This window comes from Pipra filicauda, unplaced genomic scaffold (genome assembly GCF_003945595.2).
Source record: "Pipra filicauda isolate LSUMZ 115617 unplaced genomic scaffold, ASM394559v2 scaffold219_size1829416_pilon, whole genome shotgun sequence".
NCBI classification, from domain to species: Eukaryota; Metazoa; Chordata; class Aves; order Passeriformes; family Pipridae; genus Pipra; species Pipra filicauda.
In genome coordinates this window covers 703,899-723,598 of record NW_024104331.1, presented here as the reverse complement: position 1 = coordinate 723,598, position 19,700 = coordinate 703,899, and the positions used below count along the sequence as shown (strand labels likewise).

At 64.4% G+C, this 19,700-nt stretch overlaps 1 protein-coding gene across 1 annotated transcript; it reads right to left on the bottom strand.

The window, feature by feature from the left end:
• Positions 1-2,837: 2,837 nt before the first annotated feature.
• CRYBG2 (crystallin beta-gamma domain containing 2) lies at positions 2,838-10,582 on the bottom strand. Its single transcript, XM_027740226.2, has 19 exons — positions 8,591-10,582; positions 8,035-8,082; positions 7,833-7,951; positions 7,397-7,553; positions 7,182-7,321; positions 6,976-7,102; positions 6,637-6,672; positions 6,432-6,559; positions 6,128-6,254; positions 5,704-5,846; positions 5,496-5,622; positions 5,345-5,377; positions 5,116-5,228; positions 4,822-4,951; positions 4,492-4,631; positions 4,276-4,399; positions 3,633-3,791; positions 3,095-3,254; positions 2,838-2,973 (listed from the first exon to the last, which is right to left on the bottom strand). Exons 1-19 carry the CDS (start codon positions 10,580-10,582, stop codon positions 2,885-2,887), a joined length of 4,092 nt encoding a protein of 1,363 aa, XP_027596027.2. The 3' UTR covers positions 2,838-2,884.
• Positions 10,583-19,700: the final 9,118 nt, after the last annotated feature.

Below are 19,700 nucleotides of genomic sequence, written 5' to 3'. Positions count from 1 at the left end.
TTCCCCCTGGGAGGCTCTGAGTGCCGTACTGCTGGATGTCACGGCTCTCCTGGGTGGGGAGTGTTGCATGGGAGGGAAGGTCATGATGCTTTTGGGGGGTACAATGCTGTTTGGAGCAGCTTTTGGGATGATTATTTTTGCCCCTACAATGTGTTGGTAACGGGGGCAGATCTGTCTGTGCTTATTTCACTCATGAACTTCCATGCAGCTGCGACCTGCTGTTGGCTCCACAGGGTGCATTTACATTTCGGGATTCCCTCTCTGTGGCTGGGTGAACCAGCCAAAAACCCTCAGAGGTGTTGGGGCCCCATCCCTGACCCTTTCCCAGCTCTGGAAGGACCCTGAGGAGGGTTGTGAGGCAGCGTGGGGACTGTGTGTTTCACAGTGGGAAACAGCATCCCTTTTCCAGCAGCAGGGCAGTGTTAGAGACGGAAGGAAAGTGCCCTGAAATCACCATCCCAGCTGTGTTGTATTTCACACACACAGGCTGCAACCTCCCTGCTTGCAACAGCCCGGGGGTCCTTCTTCCCCCTACCCCTCTCCTCCAGCACGGGTGTTTCCCATCTCTGCTCCCACACCCCAACCTCTTCCGCTCAGGGCACGTGTCCTGCCACCTTCTTGCCACTTCCTCGCAGCAGAAAGAGGGGCAGAGGCCACTCCCTGGCTCCTGCTTCCCCCCTAATTTTTCAAAACCCCCTTCTAGAGCCAGGACAACGATTCGAGGGAGAGCTCGCTTCCCACCCTGTGCTGGGAAAACCCAAAAGCCAAGAGTCTGAGTGTGAAGGAGAACCTGCTGTGGGACAGGAGGACGTTTGTCCTGCCTGGCACGGGGCAGTGTGGGCTCTGGGGTGCCCCAGACTCCTTTTGCCCCGAGGGCAGTCGAGTGAGGCTTTCAACCCCTCGCTGCTGTTTGGAAGGGATGTCTGACACTCGTTTTCTTTCCCAGTCCCTCTGCCAGGCGCAGGGTGAGAAGCAGCCTGCAAAAGATCCTCTGCCTGCCAACGTAACGACCAGCTCCAGCCTGAGCCCCCCCTGCGGGAGCCCCCCGCTCCTCTCCCTCGCTCTGGGGGTGGCCGCAGCCTTCCTCCTGCATCTGCGCTGACCGGGAGGGGGTCACCGTGCACCTCCCCGGATCCCCCAAGAGGACGCCCAAGAAGACCCCCTCCAAGGATGGCATCCCCCGCACCGGCAGCACCGCGGCATCGCTCCCATCCATCCCTGCCGCTCTCCGCTCCCCTCGTCCCGGAGTGAGACCCCCCGGCCCGGGAGCGGAGCAATAAACGTGCTGGTGTCGAGACCTCCGCCTTGGGGCGGGTGGGTACCGGGGTGGGGGGGCTTGGTGGGTGGGGGGTGCAACACCGGCGCCTCACCGGGGGGGCTTCAACCCGCGGTTGCCAGGCCTGAGCCGAGATGGGGAGCCGGGGGAGCACGGCCCGGACCCCCCGAGGGTCCCCCGGGGGTCCCCCCGGAGCTTTCCCGGGACCGCCCGAGGGTCCCCCCGGGACCGACCCCGGAACGGGCGCGGCGCGGGCACAGCGCCCCCTGCCGGCCGGGCGGAGCATCCCCCCCGGCGCGTCCTGGCCAATCCCAGGGCAGGGCTCGCGTTCCCCACCAATCCGGGGCTGCCAGGCTCCCGCTGTCAGCCAATCGCGGCGCGGTGGGGGGTATATAAGAGTGGGCAAGGAGAGGTTTCCGTCCTTGTCGGTCGCGGTTCGGGAGGAGCTGCTGCATGTTGGGGGCCCCGCAGTATAACGGGCTTTCGCTTCCTTCAGCTTTCGCTCCGCTGGGCTGACCTGAACCTGCGGGTTGCTGGTCGTGTGGCTGCCTGTCCTCCTGCCCAAACGGATCTCGGGCCAGCTAGGGGCACGTTTCAGCGTAAAAGATGGATGCTTGATGGTGGCTGTCGCTGAAAGCTGCAGCAGCCACCAGCCCAGGGGAGACTTCTGATGTGCAGCCCCTGGGACCTGTCTGTCACCGCGGGACAGCCTGGGGTGATAAGTGATCGCTGTCCCCGTGCAGTGACCCCCCAAACTGGGGAGCCCAAGTTGGGCTCGACCTGCTCAGCTGGCCCATGCCAGCAGCCGTGTCCTCTCCCCAGCCATGAGGGCAGAGGTGCTTGTTCTGTGGATTTGTCCCTCTGGCTCTGAGTCACATCCCCGGGGAGCTCCTGCTCTCACCCAGGTGGACAAGACCTCTGTCCCAGGGACATGGAAGATGAGCCATAATCCAGCCCTGCACCACAGACAGCAAACACTGCTGGCTCTGAGCTCACCCTGGGGTATGGACACCCCCAAGCCCACAGGCTGGGTTTCTCCCTGAGTCGGAACTCTTGGGGTACCACAGCCTCCAGTGCTCCCAGGGCACAGCTTGACCAGCGCTTTCCATCTCAAAACCCATGGCCACGGAGCTGCCCACGGGCACTAGAGGGCACTGGGATCCCATCCTGGGAGCAGGATTAGGCCCGGGGCTGGGGGGGGGGCAAGGTGCTGGGATGGGGAGGCAGCTGCCAGGCTGTGGACAGTGCAAGGACAAGGAGAAAGACACCAACCACCCAGGCAGAGCTGGCCCAGATGAGAAGGGCTGTATCTTACACACGTACATAAATACAGTTCAGGGGGGCGGTGTTGGTGGGGAGGGGGCTCTGCCACTCTCTGGAGGGTCCCACACTGGTCATGTCCATGGAGTCCTTCATGAACCGCACACAGGGCTCCCCGGGAGGGAGACAGGGTGGTTCCCCCCCACGATGGAGGGTTGGTGGGCGTCCTTCACACCAGCAGCCGAGGCAGAGGGGTGTTTGGGGTGCGGCGTGCACGGGGTCTGAGGCCTCCTGCCCTGCTGTGGGTGTCCCTGTCCTGTCCTGTGGCACTTCTGCAGGCCCAGCCCCTCATAGCACCTCTATGTCCCAGATCTGCGTGGGTCTCTCCTCGGCCATGTCCCAGACAATGGCGTGGTCCCGGTCGTAGGTTCGGCCGCCTGCAGAGTGAGGGGGAGGTTTCAGGGGGGCAAACCACATTCCTCATGGTGGTAAAGGGATGGGTGCCCCATTTTGGGCATCCCTGTGAAAGAACCCCCTGTGCCAGCGCCAAGGCCTCACCCTTTACGTCGAGGACCATGTCCTCGAACATCTGGCTGTGGATCCGTCCCTGAGAATCCACGCTCCAGGTCTGACGTGGCATCCGGGTCTCCGACCACAGCACAGCCTTTGCACCCTTCCCAGCTGGGCCGATGACCTGCAGGCTCATGTTGGGGGCCACCTAAAAAGGGTGGTGGTGGCCGGGTCAGCCCATTCCCTCCATCACCTCCACCAGCAAAAAGGAGCAGAGCCCAGAGGGGTGTCCCTGCAAATGCTGCTGGTTCTGGGGTGGGATGTGGGATGAGCAGGAAAACCCCTCAGTGAGAAGTAGGGATGGTGAGGATGACAAAACCTCTGCAGGGAAGGCAGAGACACCTTCATGTCTCCAGAGGACATTGGGGAGGAGAATCACCCCATCTTTGGAGGCAAGGTTGAGGTCAGACAATTAGAAAAGCTGCTGTAAACCCTAAAAGATGGCTGTGGGGTGGGGAGTACCCCAAAGAGAGTCCTGCCAGGGGCTCCCCCGCTCCCTTCCGTGGCTCTGGCTGTCACACCTGACCTGGTTTTTGATCAGCCCATCCTCGTAGTACCAGACAGAGCTGCTCTGCTCCCTCAGGCTGGAGACCACCACCCGCCCCGCCTTCATGTCCTCCACGTCGTCAGGGACCGCGAGGTAGAGCTCCAGCTCCCTGCTCCTGATGCGGAAATAGATCCGTCTCTGCAAAGAGAGAAACCTTTCTTTTTGCACCCAGAAAGTCCTGCTGCCTGCACCTGAGGGACCTCACCTGGCCGGGGCCTTGGGAAGGGAGGATCCTGGACTCCACTGTCCTCCCCCCAGGAGATCCTCGCCCCTCCCCAGGGCGATGGCTGTGACCGTGACCTGTCCCTCGTAGCTGGTGCAGGCAGGGCTCACCACCCCGAGATGCCATGGATTTTACAAGGCAGTTGCCCACAGGGAGTGTTTCGCCACCAAGGCAGCCACTCCCAGGGAGGGGGACAAGCATCTGAGGTGGCAGCGCCGGGCTGGTGGCACCTTTCACGTGTCAGAGCTGTCAGCTCCATGCCGCTGCTCTCCAGGCTCCCCCAGCCTGCCTGGAGCAGGCTGGCAGCTCTTCAGCTCCATGTGAGCCGCCTGCCCTCGAGTTTTGGGGTTCACCTTGCCATGTGCCAGCGCCCTGTCCCCTCCCAAAGGTGACACTCACCTGGCGGATGGGGTAGAGGGACCCCACGTGCTGCAGCCCACTGTAGGTCAGCCAGTTGGTGATCTCAGTGCAGTCCAGCAGCCACTGCCGCCCTCGGAAGTCACCGTGCTCGCACAGCACCCAGCTGTGGGGACAGGATGGGACAGGACAGGTCACCCCAGGGGGGCAGGGGACACCCACTGGGTGCTGGGGGAGCGGGACCGGGGGCTCACTTACATCCCGCCTTTGACGCGCACAGACAGCACGTGGTTGTTGAAACCCTCCGCCTGGAGACTCCGCACTTCGGAGTTCAGCTCGATCTCCTTCCCCTCGAAACACTCCAGCCCGTGCAGGAAGATGGAGGGCTCCGAGAAAAACTGTGGGATGGTGGGGAGAGATGGGGTGGGAAGGGGGAAGATGGGAAGAGCGAGCACCCCATGGGGGCAGGAGGGCTCCAGGGATGGAGAGCCAGGACAGGGGATGCCTGTGGGAGGGGAAAAGGGTCCTGGGGGGTTTATGCTGTGGGGAAGGGAAAGGAGAAGGGAAAAGGGAAGGGCTGTTACTCACCAGTGGAACCTTCCTCAAGGAGTGGATGGTGGTGGAGCAGAGGCAGCCCATGGCACTGAGCGTGGGGTACTCACCCTCAGACAGCACGTGCTGCTCCCCCGCGAAGTCCTGCCCGTCAAACAGGATCCAGCTGGCAGGGAAGAGTGTGCCCAGGCTGACACGGCCATTGTGGTGGGCATCCATCCCTCCTGTGACCCCCCAGCACTCCCATCCCGCCCACCCTCTGGGGAAGCGGCTGGGGTGATGTCCCTGTTCCCATCCCAGTGGCAGCAGCAAGGCCCTGGGACACCCCACCTGCCCCCACGGACTCTGCAGGAGCGTGGGATGAAGGCGTCGGGCAGGGCTCCCTGGTCCTCCTCGAAGGCAACATGATCCCCCGAGAAGTCAGGCTCCGAGAAGAGCAGGATCTGGGAAGGGGGAGCAGAGGGGCTTGTTGAGGGGGTGCAAAGCATCACCACCACCCCAGAGGGGACCACACCCCCCAAAGGGGGGCACATCCCCCTCCCCATCCGCCGCTCCTGACCTTGGAGACGAAATGGAGGTTGTGTTCCCTGACCTGGAAGCAGACAGAGCGGGGCTGGTGGGTGTCCAGCCTGGGCCCCCGCACCAGCCCTGCGTGTGGCAGCAGCGGGGGTGCCGTGGGGGCCGGGGGTGTCCCACTCCAGTGCTCCCACCTGCAGGATGGGCTGTGCCGAGGCGATGCGGCAGTCGGTGGCACCCCAGTCCTCGCAGTTGCGGTACACCCCCTTCTCCAGGATGTACTGCTCGCCCGAGTAGTTGGTGCCCCCGTAGGCCACCCACCTGCCGGGAAAAGGTGAGTGCTGGCTTGTCCCCACCCTGCCCTGTCCCCTCAGCCCCTCTGTGCCCCGTCCCTGCACTCACACGCCGCTCAGCACGTGGATGGACTGGGTGACGGTGCCGTAGCCGGCCAGCTGCGTGTCGGGGAGCGCCTCGCTCAGCTCCACACTCGGGCCCTCCTCGAAGTCCATGGCCTCAAAGAGGACCAGTGCTGGGTCAGAGAAGTCCTGCAGGGAGAAGAAGCCCCCCCCAGGCCCCTCGGTCTGTCAGGGGAAGGGGCTGTGGGCCGGGCACACACACAGCCAGGGTCCTGCCTGGCCTCAGGGACCCCAGGGAGGGTGGGAGCAGCTCCCAAACCTCTGAGTTTGTGGGATCTCAGGCCATGCCCAGCTGCCTGATGCAGGTAAGAAAGGCTCCCTTTTGGGAAATGAGGGTGGGATGGGGATGCCTGGCTCTCCTTGCCCACACTGGGTCCATTCCCAAGTGATGCCACCATCCCTGCCCTCACCGTCCGTATCAGCCGAAGGGACACCAACTCCTTGCTGTAGCCACCCCACTGCCTCCAGTCCTGGTATTCCCCTTCCTCCAGCAGGTACTGGTGTCCACGGAAGCCTTCCTTCTCGTAGCCAACCCAGCTGTGGCACAGGCAGACACAAGCAGTGAGGTTTCCAGAGGATTTCCAACTCTCCCAAGTGACTCACAGCCATCCCACAGCCCTGGGCAGCTCCTCCAAGCCCTTTTCCAGGGGTGGCCATCACCTTCCCAGCCTGCTCGAGCCAGGCTGCCAGCCCTGCTCACCCCGTGCCACTCACCAGCCACCCAGGACACGCAGGGAGCCCACGGTGGGCAGCCCTGGCTCGGGAAGGCGCTTCAGGTCGTAGATGTCTCGGCTGATGGTGAAGCTGCAGCCCTGGAACCCCGCAGACTCATAGATCAGCACCTGGGGACACAGTGGTGTGAGAATGGTCCCATGGATGTCCCAGCCCTTGTCTCCCCAGGCACTGGCCCAGCACTCACCTGTGGCTCTCCGGGTCTCTCCACAACAGGGCAGCCCTGGAAGGAGAAGAAGCCCCAGTGAGGCTGCAGTGGCAGGAGGGGACATTGCAGGGACATGTGCTTTCCCCCATTAAAGCCCGAGCTGGTTTTTGGGTCATTTTCATTCAAGAAGCTCTTTTGGAACTTTCCTTCACCCCTAACCCTCAGGAGCTCTTTCCAGAGCCACACTTGGCACATTTTCCTCACTGAGCTCTCACTGATGTGAACCGGGAATTGCCGGGACATGCTCTCACCTGTCATGCCCAGGGCTGGATACATCCCTGGCACCCAAAGAACCACGGGCCAGCAACCAACACTCACCAGCCTGATGGGGTGCATGGAGCAGATGGATGGGTCCTTTGCTCCCCAAGCCTTTAAATTGGGGTACCCGCCTGGCTCCAAAACGTAGGGGTCATCGTCGAAGAACGGCTTGGAGTAAACCAGCCACCTGGGGAAGAGGGGGAAGGCATCACACCCGCTCACCCAGCACCCACCCGGCACCCACCCAGCCCCACAGAGCCACTCACAGCCCCGAGTGGACGATGATGGAGGCAGCAGCAAGCGCCTGCCCCCGCGTGCGGGTGTCCTCGGCCGAGTCAGTGAACTTCAGCCGGGCGCCTTCGCCGTTCTCCTCCGCGAACAGGCTGATCTCGGGGGTGCGGTAATCCTGGGGGCAGAGGGGTGTCACAGGGGCCCAGCATCCCTTGCTCGGAGGCTCTTGGGGGGAGGTCCCTGCACTCACCCTCACCACCCTCTTGAAGGAGCCGATGCGGAAGGGGCGGCTGCCCCGGGGCTGCCCGTTCTCCCCGTAGGCCGTCCAGGGGTTGTCGATCTCCACGTCCCCCTCGGCCAACACGCACTTGCGCCCGTGGAACCGCGGCTTCTCGTACATCACCCACCTGGGAGCGGGGTGGGAGTGGAGAGGGGGGGAAAACCCTGCTTTACCCACAGCCCTGTGGCCACCGGGAGGGAGCCTCGGGGCAGAGTGTGGGTGGGGACGTCCTGCCACCGCCGCGGTGCTGGATCGCAGCCGCGGTAATTAGCACCGGCAGGACGGTCACTCCTGAACCCCAGGCTGGGACCTGGCCGACATCCCCGGCACAGGGAGCGCACAAGTCCCAGCCCAGCCCTCCCTCTGTATCCTCTCGGTGTGTCCTCGCCCTGCTGCTGTCCCCTACCCGCCTCGGATGACACGGATGGAGATGGTGTGTGAGAGCTCCCAGGATGTGGCGTCGGGGATGTCGCCCCAGATCTCCCGTTTCTGTCCCGCAAAGCCGGCGTCGGAGTAGAGGATGATCTGGGAAGGGGTGACACAGAGGAGAAGTGCCATGCCATGCCCCGTTCAGCCAGCCCAGCCCGGCCCCACCGCCCTCCCTGTACCTTGCCAGGTCTTGTGTTGATCTTCTCAAAGCCCTCCTTGTCCTCCTGCTGTGAAGACCCCAGGGGACAGGCATGTGAGGAGCGTGGAGGGACATGGGCTGCACCAGCCATCTCCCTGCAGCCCGAGGAAGCCGGAGCCGCAGCCTCGCGTCTGGCGTCTGCCAAACCCTCCCACCGCCCCGAGCAGCCACACCTCGAGCATTCCTGCACTGCTGGGGATCAGCCTCCTGCCTGCCCTGGACCCTCCTGTCACCCTCCCGGGACCCTCCCAGCAGCCATGGTGGCACCCTCCCATCGCTTGACCTCATAGCCTCCTGTCATTTGTGATGATATCCTCCCTTCACCCATCTGCTAATCCTCCCATTTCCCATCCCGGAATCCTCCCACCACCTTTCCCATCACCCATCCCAGCACTCAGTACCCATGGCCTCTCTGATGGGAAGCCATATGTTGGGAGCAGGGAAGGATGCTCCAGGGTTCAGCCCCCATGACCTTCCCCATGTGCCCAGGAGGGCAGAGTATCCCCCCCGGGCACTGTGTTGTGGGATTCTCTCACCAGGACATCGTCGGGACACAGGGCCATGGTGCTCTCTGGCTCTTCAGTGACAGGAGGGATGGAGCCAGAACTCAGGGCTTCCAGCATGGCCATCTCAGGGCTGGAGTGGCCACCAGGGCCCAGTCCATTGTGGTCCCCAAGTGCGGACGGGCCCGTGGCCCCGTCCCTGTCAGGCAGCTCGAGCAGGGCGGTGCTGGGGGACACGAAGCGGCTGTAGAGCACACTGTTGTCCAGGCGTGAGTAGGGCTTGCCCTCATCAGCTCCAGCTGCCCGGTGCTCCAAAAAGTGGGAGAGCAGCGCCATGCCCTTGAGGACATTCCCTCGGAAGAGCACGCTCTGCTCAGCCGAGCCCCCAGACATCAGTTTGGCTTTTTCATCTGCTCCCACCCCTCCCAGCATCCCCAGGAAGGAGCCCCCCTCCACCCAGCCATCGCCAGCCACCCTGTCCCTGGGCAGCCCATGGAGGGTCCTGGCCGGTGCCCGTTCCTCGGGTGTCAGGTAGGGGTTCTCAATCTCCTCCTCTTCCTTGGGGGTCTCCTCCGGCCGCCCCGCCGGGCCCCGCGCCAGCAGCTCCCGCAGGGCCTGGGGCAGGGACACGGGGGCTCGGGGGTCCACACGGTCCTCGTGGATGGGGGGCAGAGCTGCACAGCGGCCCAGCGCCGACGGCCGGGGCTGCCGGGGGGCCTTGGGGGACTTCCTCATCTCCGAGGGCTCCATGTTGCGGAGCGTGTCCACGAAGATCTCCATGTCCACCAGCAGCTCGGGGTCCTCCTCGGTCATGTCCGGGGGGCTCTCAGCTGGGGGATCAGGGGCTGGGGGCTCGGTGGGGGGCTCTGGGGTGTTCTCAGGCTCTTGGGCTGTGCTCTGGGGGTCTCGCATCGTGTCATCCCCATCCAGCTCAGTCTCAGCCTTTGTTGGTGCTGGTGTTTGGGATGAAGGCTCTGGACCATCGCTCACCTCCGAGGAGGGGCTTTTAGGGTCGCAGTCAGCTCCCGGGGGGCTCTCTGTCCTCGGTGGCGTGGCTGGAATGGTGCCATCCACGTCTGCCACGCTTCCCTCTCTTGCACCAGCCGGATCAGCCTGGCCACCGGCGTCAGCCGAGGGACACTGCGGGGAGCTGGTTATACTGGTTTGTGGGTCCCCAGGCCTGTCGCCGTCTCCCGGGGTTGCGTTCACCGGCGTGGCTTCGGCTTGCGGCGAGTCCTTCTCCCCAGGGCATACCTCAGCCGGCAGCCCGGTGGCCTCTGCGGTGCCCGGCGAGCTCTCGCCGCCCTCTGCAGCCCCAGCGGAGCCACTGCCGTCCTGCCTGGGACTCTCCCGCTGTGGCGGGGCCGTCGTGGCACCGGCAGCGTCGTGTGTCCCATTTGGGGTTTCCCGTGGCTCGGCCCCCGCTGTGTCCCTGCCCGTCCGCAGCACCGTGACCTGCCTGGCCCGGGGCAGGGCGGGGACGCAGCCGGGCTTGGCCGCGCACGGGACACCGGGACCGTCCCCGGGTCCCCCCGCGGGTCCCCCCGTGGGGCGGGTGGGCAGGAGGGTGCCGTGCACGTAGCTCTCCCTGTGCACGGGCACCTCGCGGGGGGACCCCACCGCAGAGGGGGTGACATCACCGCCAGCCCCCGCCTTCCCCCTCTCGTCCTGCCGCCGGGGCTTCTGCGCCGGGGAATACACTTGGGAGAAGATGGGGCCGTGCGCGGTGAAGTCCTTGAGGAGGTTGACAGAGGACGAGTGTTCCCGGTGGGTCACGGTGGCGGGGCTGGACCCCGTCTTCTCCACGATCTCCCTCTCCCAGGCCTGCAGCAGGAGGGACACGCGGGAGGGACTCCCCTCCCGGCCCCGGGAGCTCCCTGTGCTCTCCAGCCGCCGCGACACCAGCGAGACCTTCTGGAAGCGGGACCTGCCCTCGGGCCCCGGAGCACCGGCCGCCTGCTTCATGCTCAGCTCCGCGCTGGAGACGAAGCCCCTGCTCTTGGTGTGCCGGAACGGTGGATCCATGCGGGGGGGCTGGAGAGGGAATGCCGTGGCCCTGTAACACCCCGCACTGCCGGGCTCAGCCCCCGCGGCTGCCACGCCGGGGCTGGTGGAGCTGCAGGGACAGAAGGAGACCCTGGGAGAGCTGAGCAGAACCACCCCGCGGGGACCAGCCCTGGACCCCAAACCGGACCCTCGAACCCCATAGACCTCCCTCTGATCCTTTAGGACACTTTGGGGGGGGTCCCATGAGCACATTTGGGGCATCTTGGGGTGCTCAGGTCACCCATCCTGGCATGTGCAGGGCACTGTGTGTCCCTCTGCCTGCCCGTGCCAACGCTGCTGTGTCCAGGAGGGATGGTGGGAGCTCTGCTCTGTGTCACGGTGGGCTCTGGCAGAGCCCGGCACGGCGCAGGTGAGTGTGCAGGATGCAGCCAGGCCGGGCCATGCCCCGAGCTGTGCCGTGCCCCAAGCTGAGGGATGAGTCAGGCGGGCAGCAGGGCTGCGCCGAGTCAGCAAATGCAGCAAACAAACAAGCCCAAAAAACAACAGGGAAGCCGCTCCGTGGGGCAAAGGGCCTGGCTGGGATCGAGAGCAGGGATGGAGCAGCCGCAGGATTCTCAGGCAGAGGTGGAGACCTGAGCAGCATCATCCCTTGGCCTTTCCCTGTGGCTGTGTGGCCAAGGTGAGATGGCTCCACCAGCAGCCCCATCGGCACGAGGAAACGAGCTGGGATGACCACCCAGCCCTCACCCACTGATCCAGGCTGGTCCCCGGCACCCAGCTCCACACCCTGGTATGGGTGCTGCAGGGTGGGCATTGCTGTGGTCCCTGGGGCGCAGGGCAGGGGACAGGGACACCTGTGCCACCTCAGCTCAGGAGGATGCTGGTGGAGGCTTCGCTGTGGCTGCGTCCCTGACCCAGAAGGGTTTTATTGCTGGGTTTGGGATTGGGAAGCAGCTGACACAGCAGGTGCTGGGGAGGGAGCTGGAAGTGCATCCACATCCCAGCATCTCCCAATTAGGAGCTGTTGGGTGTCACCACCCAGCTACAGGGACAGTGGCAGGGATGAGGCTTTGGGGTCAACCCAAGGACAGGCTGCAATTGAGGTCCCCATCTGGGAATGGGGACACCTCCCTGCACAGCTCCAGGGCAGGTTTCCGTGGGGGACACCTCTGGAGAGGGCCTTATCCTGCACCAGCTGGATGGGATCCATCCAATGGTGGCAGGTTGGGCTTTCCCAGTCCCTAAGGGGATTGGAGGGCTGGGAGCAGGCAGGGAAGTGCTGGGTGCAGGCAGCTGCCTGCCCCTTCTGCCAGCCCGCCACGCGCCCTCCAAATCCTGCTCTCCCCGGCCTGGCAGGTCTTTCCAGTACAGATAGGAAGAGTTTGTGTCATTTTTCCGGAAGGTGATGAGACCTTGTCTGGGACAGCCAGCACCGCTCGAGGCTGGGACCAGCCTGGGTGGGGCCACATATCTGTGTGGGCAAAGCCACAGCTGGATCCCCAGGACCACAGCTGGATCCCCAGGGTCATGGCATTCACCAGTGGAAGAGGGATTGGGTGTACTGGCAGTGGAGAGGAACATCTGCCATGCCCGTGGCCCCAGGATGGCACCGGGACAGCAACACCGTCTCTGTGCAGCACCAGGGTGCTGGGGGAAGGCAGGAGCTGCTGACTCAGCATCCTGCCTCTCACCTGGAGCTGGATTTCCAAAGATTTCCAGGTCTGTCTTTCCCAAGAACTCCAGGTCTGTCATTCCCATCCCAGCCCTGCACCTGGTGCCACCCTGGGCCACTCAATGTCCCACGGGCCCTGGGAAAGGAGGTCACCCAGAGCCCTGCTCTGCCCCAGCACCCCATTTTCTGCTAAAATAATTCCTACTGCAGTAATGGGTCATGAGGGACATGAGGACAGGAGGGCAGAAGGACATGAGGACAAGACCCTGTGGTTTCCCAGCTGCTCCTGCCGGCCATCCCTGCCCGCCCGGACATGCCACACTGGATCCAGTGGTGTTGCCACACCGGGGCACCTGGCACAGCTAATTAATCCCCCCTGGCCAAGCCAAGCCAACCTGCTGAGCTCGTTTACTGCCTCCTGTCATCCCAAAGGGTCTCCCAGCACCCATCCCAGGTCTCCCAGCACCCAAGTCAAAGGCACGAGGTGCCGTTTAATATTCAGAAGAGACGGGGGGGCTGAGGGCGGCAGCTGCTGCTGCCTTTGAGCCGGTGACCGTGGATTAAGCCGAGCCTCCGGCCACGTTGGGCTGAGCCCTGTCACCGCGGGGTGAGAGCGGACCTGCCGCCTTCAGGAGAATCAGGGATACGGGTTGGGTGGCTGCTGCACGGGCTGAGGTTCACGGGGAGGGCAGGGAACCACCGTCTCCCCTCGCTGCCCCTGCCTCCCCCAGCTGAGCCGTGTCACGGGCAGCCATGTGCCACACGGAGGAGGGGGACAGAGGTGACAGGGGAGCCCCGCTGTCCCCTCAGCCCAGGTCGTGAGGTCACCAGAGGCGGAGGAGCCCCAGCTCACTCCGTTGCCTCCTGGAACGCACTTTGGTGGCAGGAGCAGGATTACAACCCCGGCAGCCCCCCATAGTCAGGGACTAAAGGTGAGAGGAGCCGAGCTGGGCTCAGCCCCCACCTCCCGGCCCCATCCCTCCTCCCTGGCCAGTGGTAATCCCGGCAGGGGAGGAGGGACCCATCCCAGCGCCTGCCAAACCGGGGCACAGGTCCAAGGACCGGAGCAGCCCTTGCGGTTGGCAGCGGGACGGGAGAACCGGTGCCCTCCTCTCCGAGAAGCGCGGAACCCCCCTCCCTGCCAGCACCCACGCAAATGGGGCCAGCCCAGGCAGCGCCTTTGCCCGGGGGCCCCCCACCCCGCAGCCCCCTGTACCTGCCGACCGAGGGTCCCGCCGTGGCAAGCGGGGTGCTGTGCCGTGCCGTGCCGTGCCGAGCGGGATCGGGTGCTGCTCCCTGCACACCCCACAGCTGGGCGGACCGGCAGAGTCACCCTGAGCACCCAGCCCTGAGCACCCAGCCCTGGCGCAGCGGAGGTTTGGCATTCCTCAGGTGCTGACAGCCGGGGAGCCGGTCAGGCTGGTTCCCAGCACCCAGCTCCTCTGTTTCCTCCGACTCAGCAGCGCCGGGAGGGAGCACAGCCAGCCTGGGTGGCTCTGGGCCCCCCGGACCTCTGTCCCGCCACCCACTTCGGCGAGGGCGATGGTCCCTCAGAGGGGACCTCAGTGACCAGCTTTGTCACTGCATCTCCAGCCATCACGGTGGCCCCACCATCGCTCGGGCCATGGGGCTGGCAGGGTCCCAACACACTGTGGTGAGGGGCTGGGGCTCCTCAGGGCTGTGATTGCACCCGGATCAATCGTGGGGGTCCCACGTGGAGCCCCCAGCACCGCAGGACGTTCCTGGGAGGCTCCTAATGCAGGGAGGTCTCCCAGGTCTCAGGGAGCTGGGGCTCTCGAGGGACTTCACACTGGCTTGGGGGTGGCACGGAGGTCACAGTAGCCCTGGGCCACCACAGGAGACCTGACCCCGGGGCGCAGAGCCCTGTCCCGGCAGGGCTCGGAGCGCAGCAGAGCCGACACCCGCCCTGCATCCTCTCCCTGCCCTCCCTCTCCTCCCCAGCCCCGCGGGAGCCCGCTGCGGTGCCAGCCTCACCCCGGGGCCACCACTCCCGGCTGCCGGCCCAGCCCAGGAGCCTCCCTGGCCACCGCCAGCCCGGCGCAGGTGGCCACAGTTCAGCTCCGGTTGGGTCGCCCGGGGCCACCCAGCTCCGGGTGCCACCGCTCACGTGCTGGGGACACTGAGGCGGAGCCGACCTCGCTCCACCGGGTTTTGGCAGAGCCCTGGGCCCCCTCCAGTGCCCTTCGTGGGGACCCCAAGAGTGGCTGAGCACCCGTGAGGGGACTGGCTGCCCATCCTCGTGGCTCCAGCACATGAGCAGGATCAGGCCCCTGCATCCCTCCGTGTGGGATCCCGTGAGGAGCAGCAAGGGGGGGTCCCGGCGGCCCCAGGACGGGCTGCGGTGTGTTAGTGTGTTTGTTACTGTGTGTGCATATGTGTATTTAGCATGTATAAGCGTGTGTAAGCATGTGTACGTGCCAAACCAGCCGAGCCAGCTGACTGCGGGGAGCGGGATCTCCCTTCCACGTCCCTTTGCACCACCGGGGAGGGTTTAGTCAGCGCCGGGGAGGGTCCTCCCCGCAGCAAACCAGTTCCCCAGGCACTGGGGCAACTGGAGGGACACTGGGGCGAGCCTGGGCTTTGAGTCACTGTGTGCAAAGGGAGGGACACGGTCCGGGGCACGCTGAGCGGGGCGGGGGACGGGCTCAGCCGCAACGCCCGGAGCGGGGAAAACAGGGCCAGGGGGAGCCCCAGAGCACCAGGGGGCTGCAGGGGGGTTCTGCTGTCACCCTCCCTCCAGACAGGGGGAAATGAGAAGGTAGCAGTGGGAGGGAGAAGGGGAAGGAGGAGAAGGAGGAGGAGGAGGAAAAGGAAAAGGAAACCCCCACAGGCTGTGTCACCTGCAGGCAGAGCCCCCTCCCCCGGGTGAACGTGGGTGCCTGTACCCCATTCCCAGGGGACAAGCACCCCAAAGGTGCAGCTGTGGCCACACCTGCAACGAGTTTCCAGCTCTGGGGAGGGGCTGAGCCAGGGCCGTGCTGGTCTTTAGAGGTGATGACTGTGGATGTACCAGCCAGCTCGGCTGCACTGGGCTTTGGGGGGTGCTTGGTGTGTCCCAAGCACCCCAAGAAGGAGGAAAACCAGCGGTGAGAGGAGGAAGAGGCAGGACAGGCCAGTGCTTTGGGAGGTAAGAACCAGCGACGGGAGCAGAGGCTCCTGCTGTGCCTCCCCCTCCCCAGATCCCTCACAGCAATTTTCTCCCCCACTGCCTGGTTTGCTGTCGGGGGGAGCAAGGTCTGAACTGGGGTGGGGGGACTGAGGGGGCGAGGGGAGGCTTGCAAGCCCTGGTCTGTGGGGATCTGCTGCCTTAGGGGAATATCTTTCAGCTATCGATTCCCCTTTATCAGGGAGCAGGAATATGTATGGGCTGAAATCCTGATCAATCCCCGCTCTGCAGCCGATCAATCAGCTGCTGCCGAGGGCTTTTACAGAAGGGAGCTGCCGAATTTGGGCACGACCCATCGCTCCAGGCCAGGGGACAGGATTTTCCCTACCCACCTTTTTCCTATGGAAAGGCAGGAAGCTGGGGGAAGCCTGGCACCAGGCAGCACCCCACAGGGCACCCCTCAGGCATGCTCCTCACCCTTCCCTTGCCAGGGTTAGTGCCCTGGTGAGTCCCATTTGGGATGGCAGCAGGATGTTCCATCCCAACTGTGGGGAGCCCAGTGCCCCAAACCCAGAGCTGTGGGGCACCCACCGACCCCCTGCAGCCAGAAAGGAGCCCCAGGGGAGTATTTCTGAGGTGTGGGAAAGGTGGTGCCTGGTTAGAGCATCCTTGGGAACACACTTGTGTCAGTGTGCCCCATCCCTGTGATCCCAGTGCTGGGAGGTGTCAGAGCATCCCTCAATCCCAGCCGGGCTTGTTAGAGGCACAGGGAGAGCAGGGGAGCACAGGGGGCCACTGAGGGGAAGGAGCAGCACCGTGGCCTCCATTATTGATTGCTTTGTAGCCAAAGGTCAGCAGCGAGCGTGGAAGGATGGGGAGGAGGGAGGTGGGTGGCACTGGGATGCGAGGGGCTCTCTGCCAGCACTGGGGCTGTGCCAGTGGGGTGGAGTGCTTGGCATGGGTTCCCATTGTACAGGCACTCACTGGTCACAGATACCCCCTTGTGCCTCAGTTTCCCCACCAGCAGATAGGATGGCAGGGCTGGGTGGTTGTCACCAGGGTGGGTGGGGAAGGAGGCACTGGGGGCTGTGAGGAAGAGTCTGTGCCCACAGGAGGGAGGTGGAGTTGGGCTCAGAGGGGGTTAGAGCAGGTCTGTGTGTCTCTGTGCAGCCAGGAAAGCTGTGCCTGTGGGATGGGCAGGGAGAGGGATCAGTTTTCCCTGGCAGGGGCTCGGAGGCTTTTCAGCTGGTTGGGGTCTTCCCAATGGGCGAGTGGTGACAGTGACCGTGCTGGGAGATGGTGCTGAAGCCTCAGCCCCGTAACATCATTTTCCATGGCCCTTCAGTCCCCCAGGACACCTGGTGGGGTTTGCAGCACCATGAGGACACCAATCCCCATCTCTGCCAAAGCTGTGACCCACGTGCTGGGGCTTTGCACATCCCTGGGGCCTCATCCTGCCGGGCTCAGGGCTGGATGGAGCCGGGCAGCCCCCGGGCAGCTCCGTGGTGCCGGACCATGGGCAGCACCACCAGCACTGGGCTCCACAGAGCTCTGCCCTCGCCCCGGCCGTGCCGAGGGGGAAGATTTACAGGCTGTCAGAGCCGGGGCCAGAGGTCAGCAGGGGTCAGAAAGTCCATTTCAGTGAGGTCACTGTCCACTTCTTTCAATCTAATGAAGCCATTATTTGTGAAAGCGGCCGCTTTGCTGGCTATTCCCTTGAAGCCGAGCAGGGCACAGCGACCGGCTCTGAAAGAACAGGAAGGAGTCCCCTTCCCTTTCGCATTTGCCATTCAACAGGCCCCCAAAACAAATACACCACACACAGAAATATGACGCAGGGATGTGTCACCGGCACTGGGGGAGATGAGGTTGGGATGTAAAGGGACGCTGCCTGGAAGTGCCACGATCGGGGATGTGGCTGTGTCACACGGGTGGAAAGTCACTGAGGATGGGCAGAAATTGGGGTAAGCTGAGGAAGTTGCTGCTGCAACTGCTGTAGTTAAATAGTTACAGGAAGATGCCTCTGGGGCTGCTGATCCACCAGGAAGGGGCTGGAGGGGGAAGCTGGTGCAGGGTAGTGGATTATTTTCTGAGGGATTGGTTTTGGAGAAAGCAAGGGCTCATTCCTCACCATGTCTTTCTCCCATACCCTTACACCTCTGCATGAGAGTGAAACATGCAGGAAACTGGCTGTGCCTTCCCCAAACCCCGGGAGAAAGGGGGAAAATGGGGAAGGAGCTGGGATTGAAGGAGGGATGAGCTGAGAAGGATGGAGCCACATGGAGGGGCCTCTGGTGGATCTTGGGTTATTTTTTTCTCTCTTGTCCCAGTTATCCCACAAGTGAGAGGAAAACAAGAATAAACACGGGCTGTGGACCCGGCCCTTGCTGCCAGGAGAGGGGGCCAGATGCATCCTGGTTCCACAGGAGACACTGGGAAGGACCACGATCCCGGATCCCCACCAGGGACAGCTGTGGGTGCTGGCAGGTAGAGGGGGAATGTGAATGTGAGCAAGTGTGGACAGGCATCGTGGTTTCCCTCATGCCAAGACTGTCACCAGCCTTGTCCCCTCCACCAGCCTTGTCCCAGGCAGGGAGCTCTGCAGGCTGCCAGGGTCTGGTTGGGGGGGGGAGAGGAGTGGGAATCCCAAAGGAAGCACTGGCCAGACTCTGTTCTCCTGCTGCTGCAGACGACGGGCTGCTTGTTGGCTTTGAGGGCTCAACTGAAGACTGATGTTAAGAATAAGAACAGTGGAATCTCCTCCTCAGCCTGGTCTATCCCTGCTAAAATCGGCGTAAAATGAGATGGCACCTGTGAGTGTCAGGGGTGGGTGGGTCACGGCATCCCCCACTCCACCTGTGTCCCGTGGGATGCTGATTCACCTCTGCTGCGGGAGCTGGCAGAGCCCTGACCGGCTGGAAAAATCCCCAAAGAGAAAAAGCGTCTTAGTCCAGCGCCTCCTCCTCCTTTGCTGTCTCGCCAGACCTGCGGGTGGGAGTCCAGCTCGGCTCTGCGGGAAAGGGGCAACCCGGAGCCCCCGAGTGTGCAGGGCAAGAGGAGGAGGAGAGGAGGAGGAAGAGGATGGACAGGAGGAGGAGGAGGAGGAGGAAGGAAGGACAGGGGCAGGAGGAGGAGGAAGGCCGCCGCCAGGACCCTGGACAGGGCCTCCCGGTTCAGCACCACGGCCAGCGCCGGCGGCCCCGCGGGCTGCGGAGCCTTCGCGCGGGGATTCCCCACGCGGGATTTTACCGGCAACACCCGCCCGGCGCGGGGGTCCCCCCCCCAGGTGACACCACCGCGGTCCCCGCCGTGCCCAGTGACCGCACAGTGACCACCCCCCCATACCCCGCGCGATGACACCACGCGTGGCGAGTCCCGCGTGGGGCGGCCGCGGTGGGCGCAAACACCCCCCCCTCTCCCCAGCCACACTTCCCCCTGGAGGAGGGGGCACCGTGGGCTCAGCCCGGTGCGGGGGGACCCCCGGGCACAGCCCCGGGAGGGGCTGCGGGCGGCGCTGTGCCCCCGCGGCCGGGGCATTGTCCGCCGCCGGAAATGCAGCCGCTGGTCACTCGCCCTTTGTCCCCGCCCGGCCCGGGGGGCGACGGGACCCCCCGCCCCCGGCAGCGCCTCGGCACCGCTCCCCGCCGCCTGGTTCCGCCGGTGCCGCCGGGACGGGGGTCGCGCATCCCCTGAGGGGTCGCGCGGTGCCCGGGGGGTTACACGGCCCTGGGGGTGCGCGACCCACTCGCGGGACACGGGATGGGGCTGGGGGTGCAGGAAGACCCCACTGTCCTAGAAAACGGCCCCCCAGCCGGCCCTGGGGCATCAGCCCGTCCCGGTGCCGATTCCCCCCGTCCCACCGTGTCGCGGCTCGCAGGTGGCTCCACTCGTGGGGAGGGGGCGCGGGGAAACGACGTGGAAACTCCCCCCAGTCCTCGGTGGTCCCACCTTCTGTCCATCCCGCCCCCCCAAGAGTCACCTCTTCCCTTGACAGGTGGCCTCGCCCCTAAGTGCCCTAAGTGGGGGGGTTCAGCCCCCCCCCTCCAAATCCCTCCCGGAATGTGTCGCTATTACCGAGGGGGGGTTAATTAGGATCACGTGGGGACAGGATGGCGGAGCAGGGCCCGGCGCCCCCCGGCCCCGCGGGTGGGTCCTGGGGCGGAGGGGGGGGGCGGGGGCTGCCATTGTCTGCGAGAATTTGGGAGCCTTTGAAAAAACCCTCCCGCTCCCTCCCACCCCTATTGTTGGAGTGAAGATGGAGTCAAACCTCTCTCGGCTCCCTCCCGGCGGGGTCTAAGCTGGGGTTTTTTGTTGGTTTTTTTTTTTTTCCTCCTTTT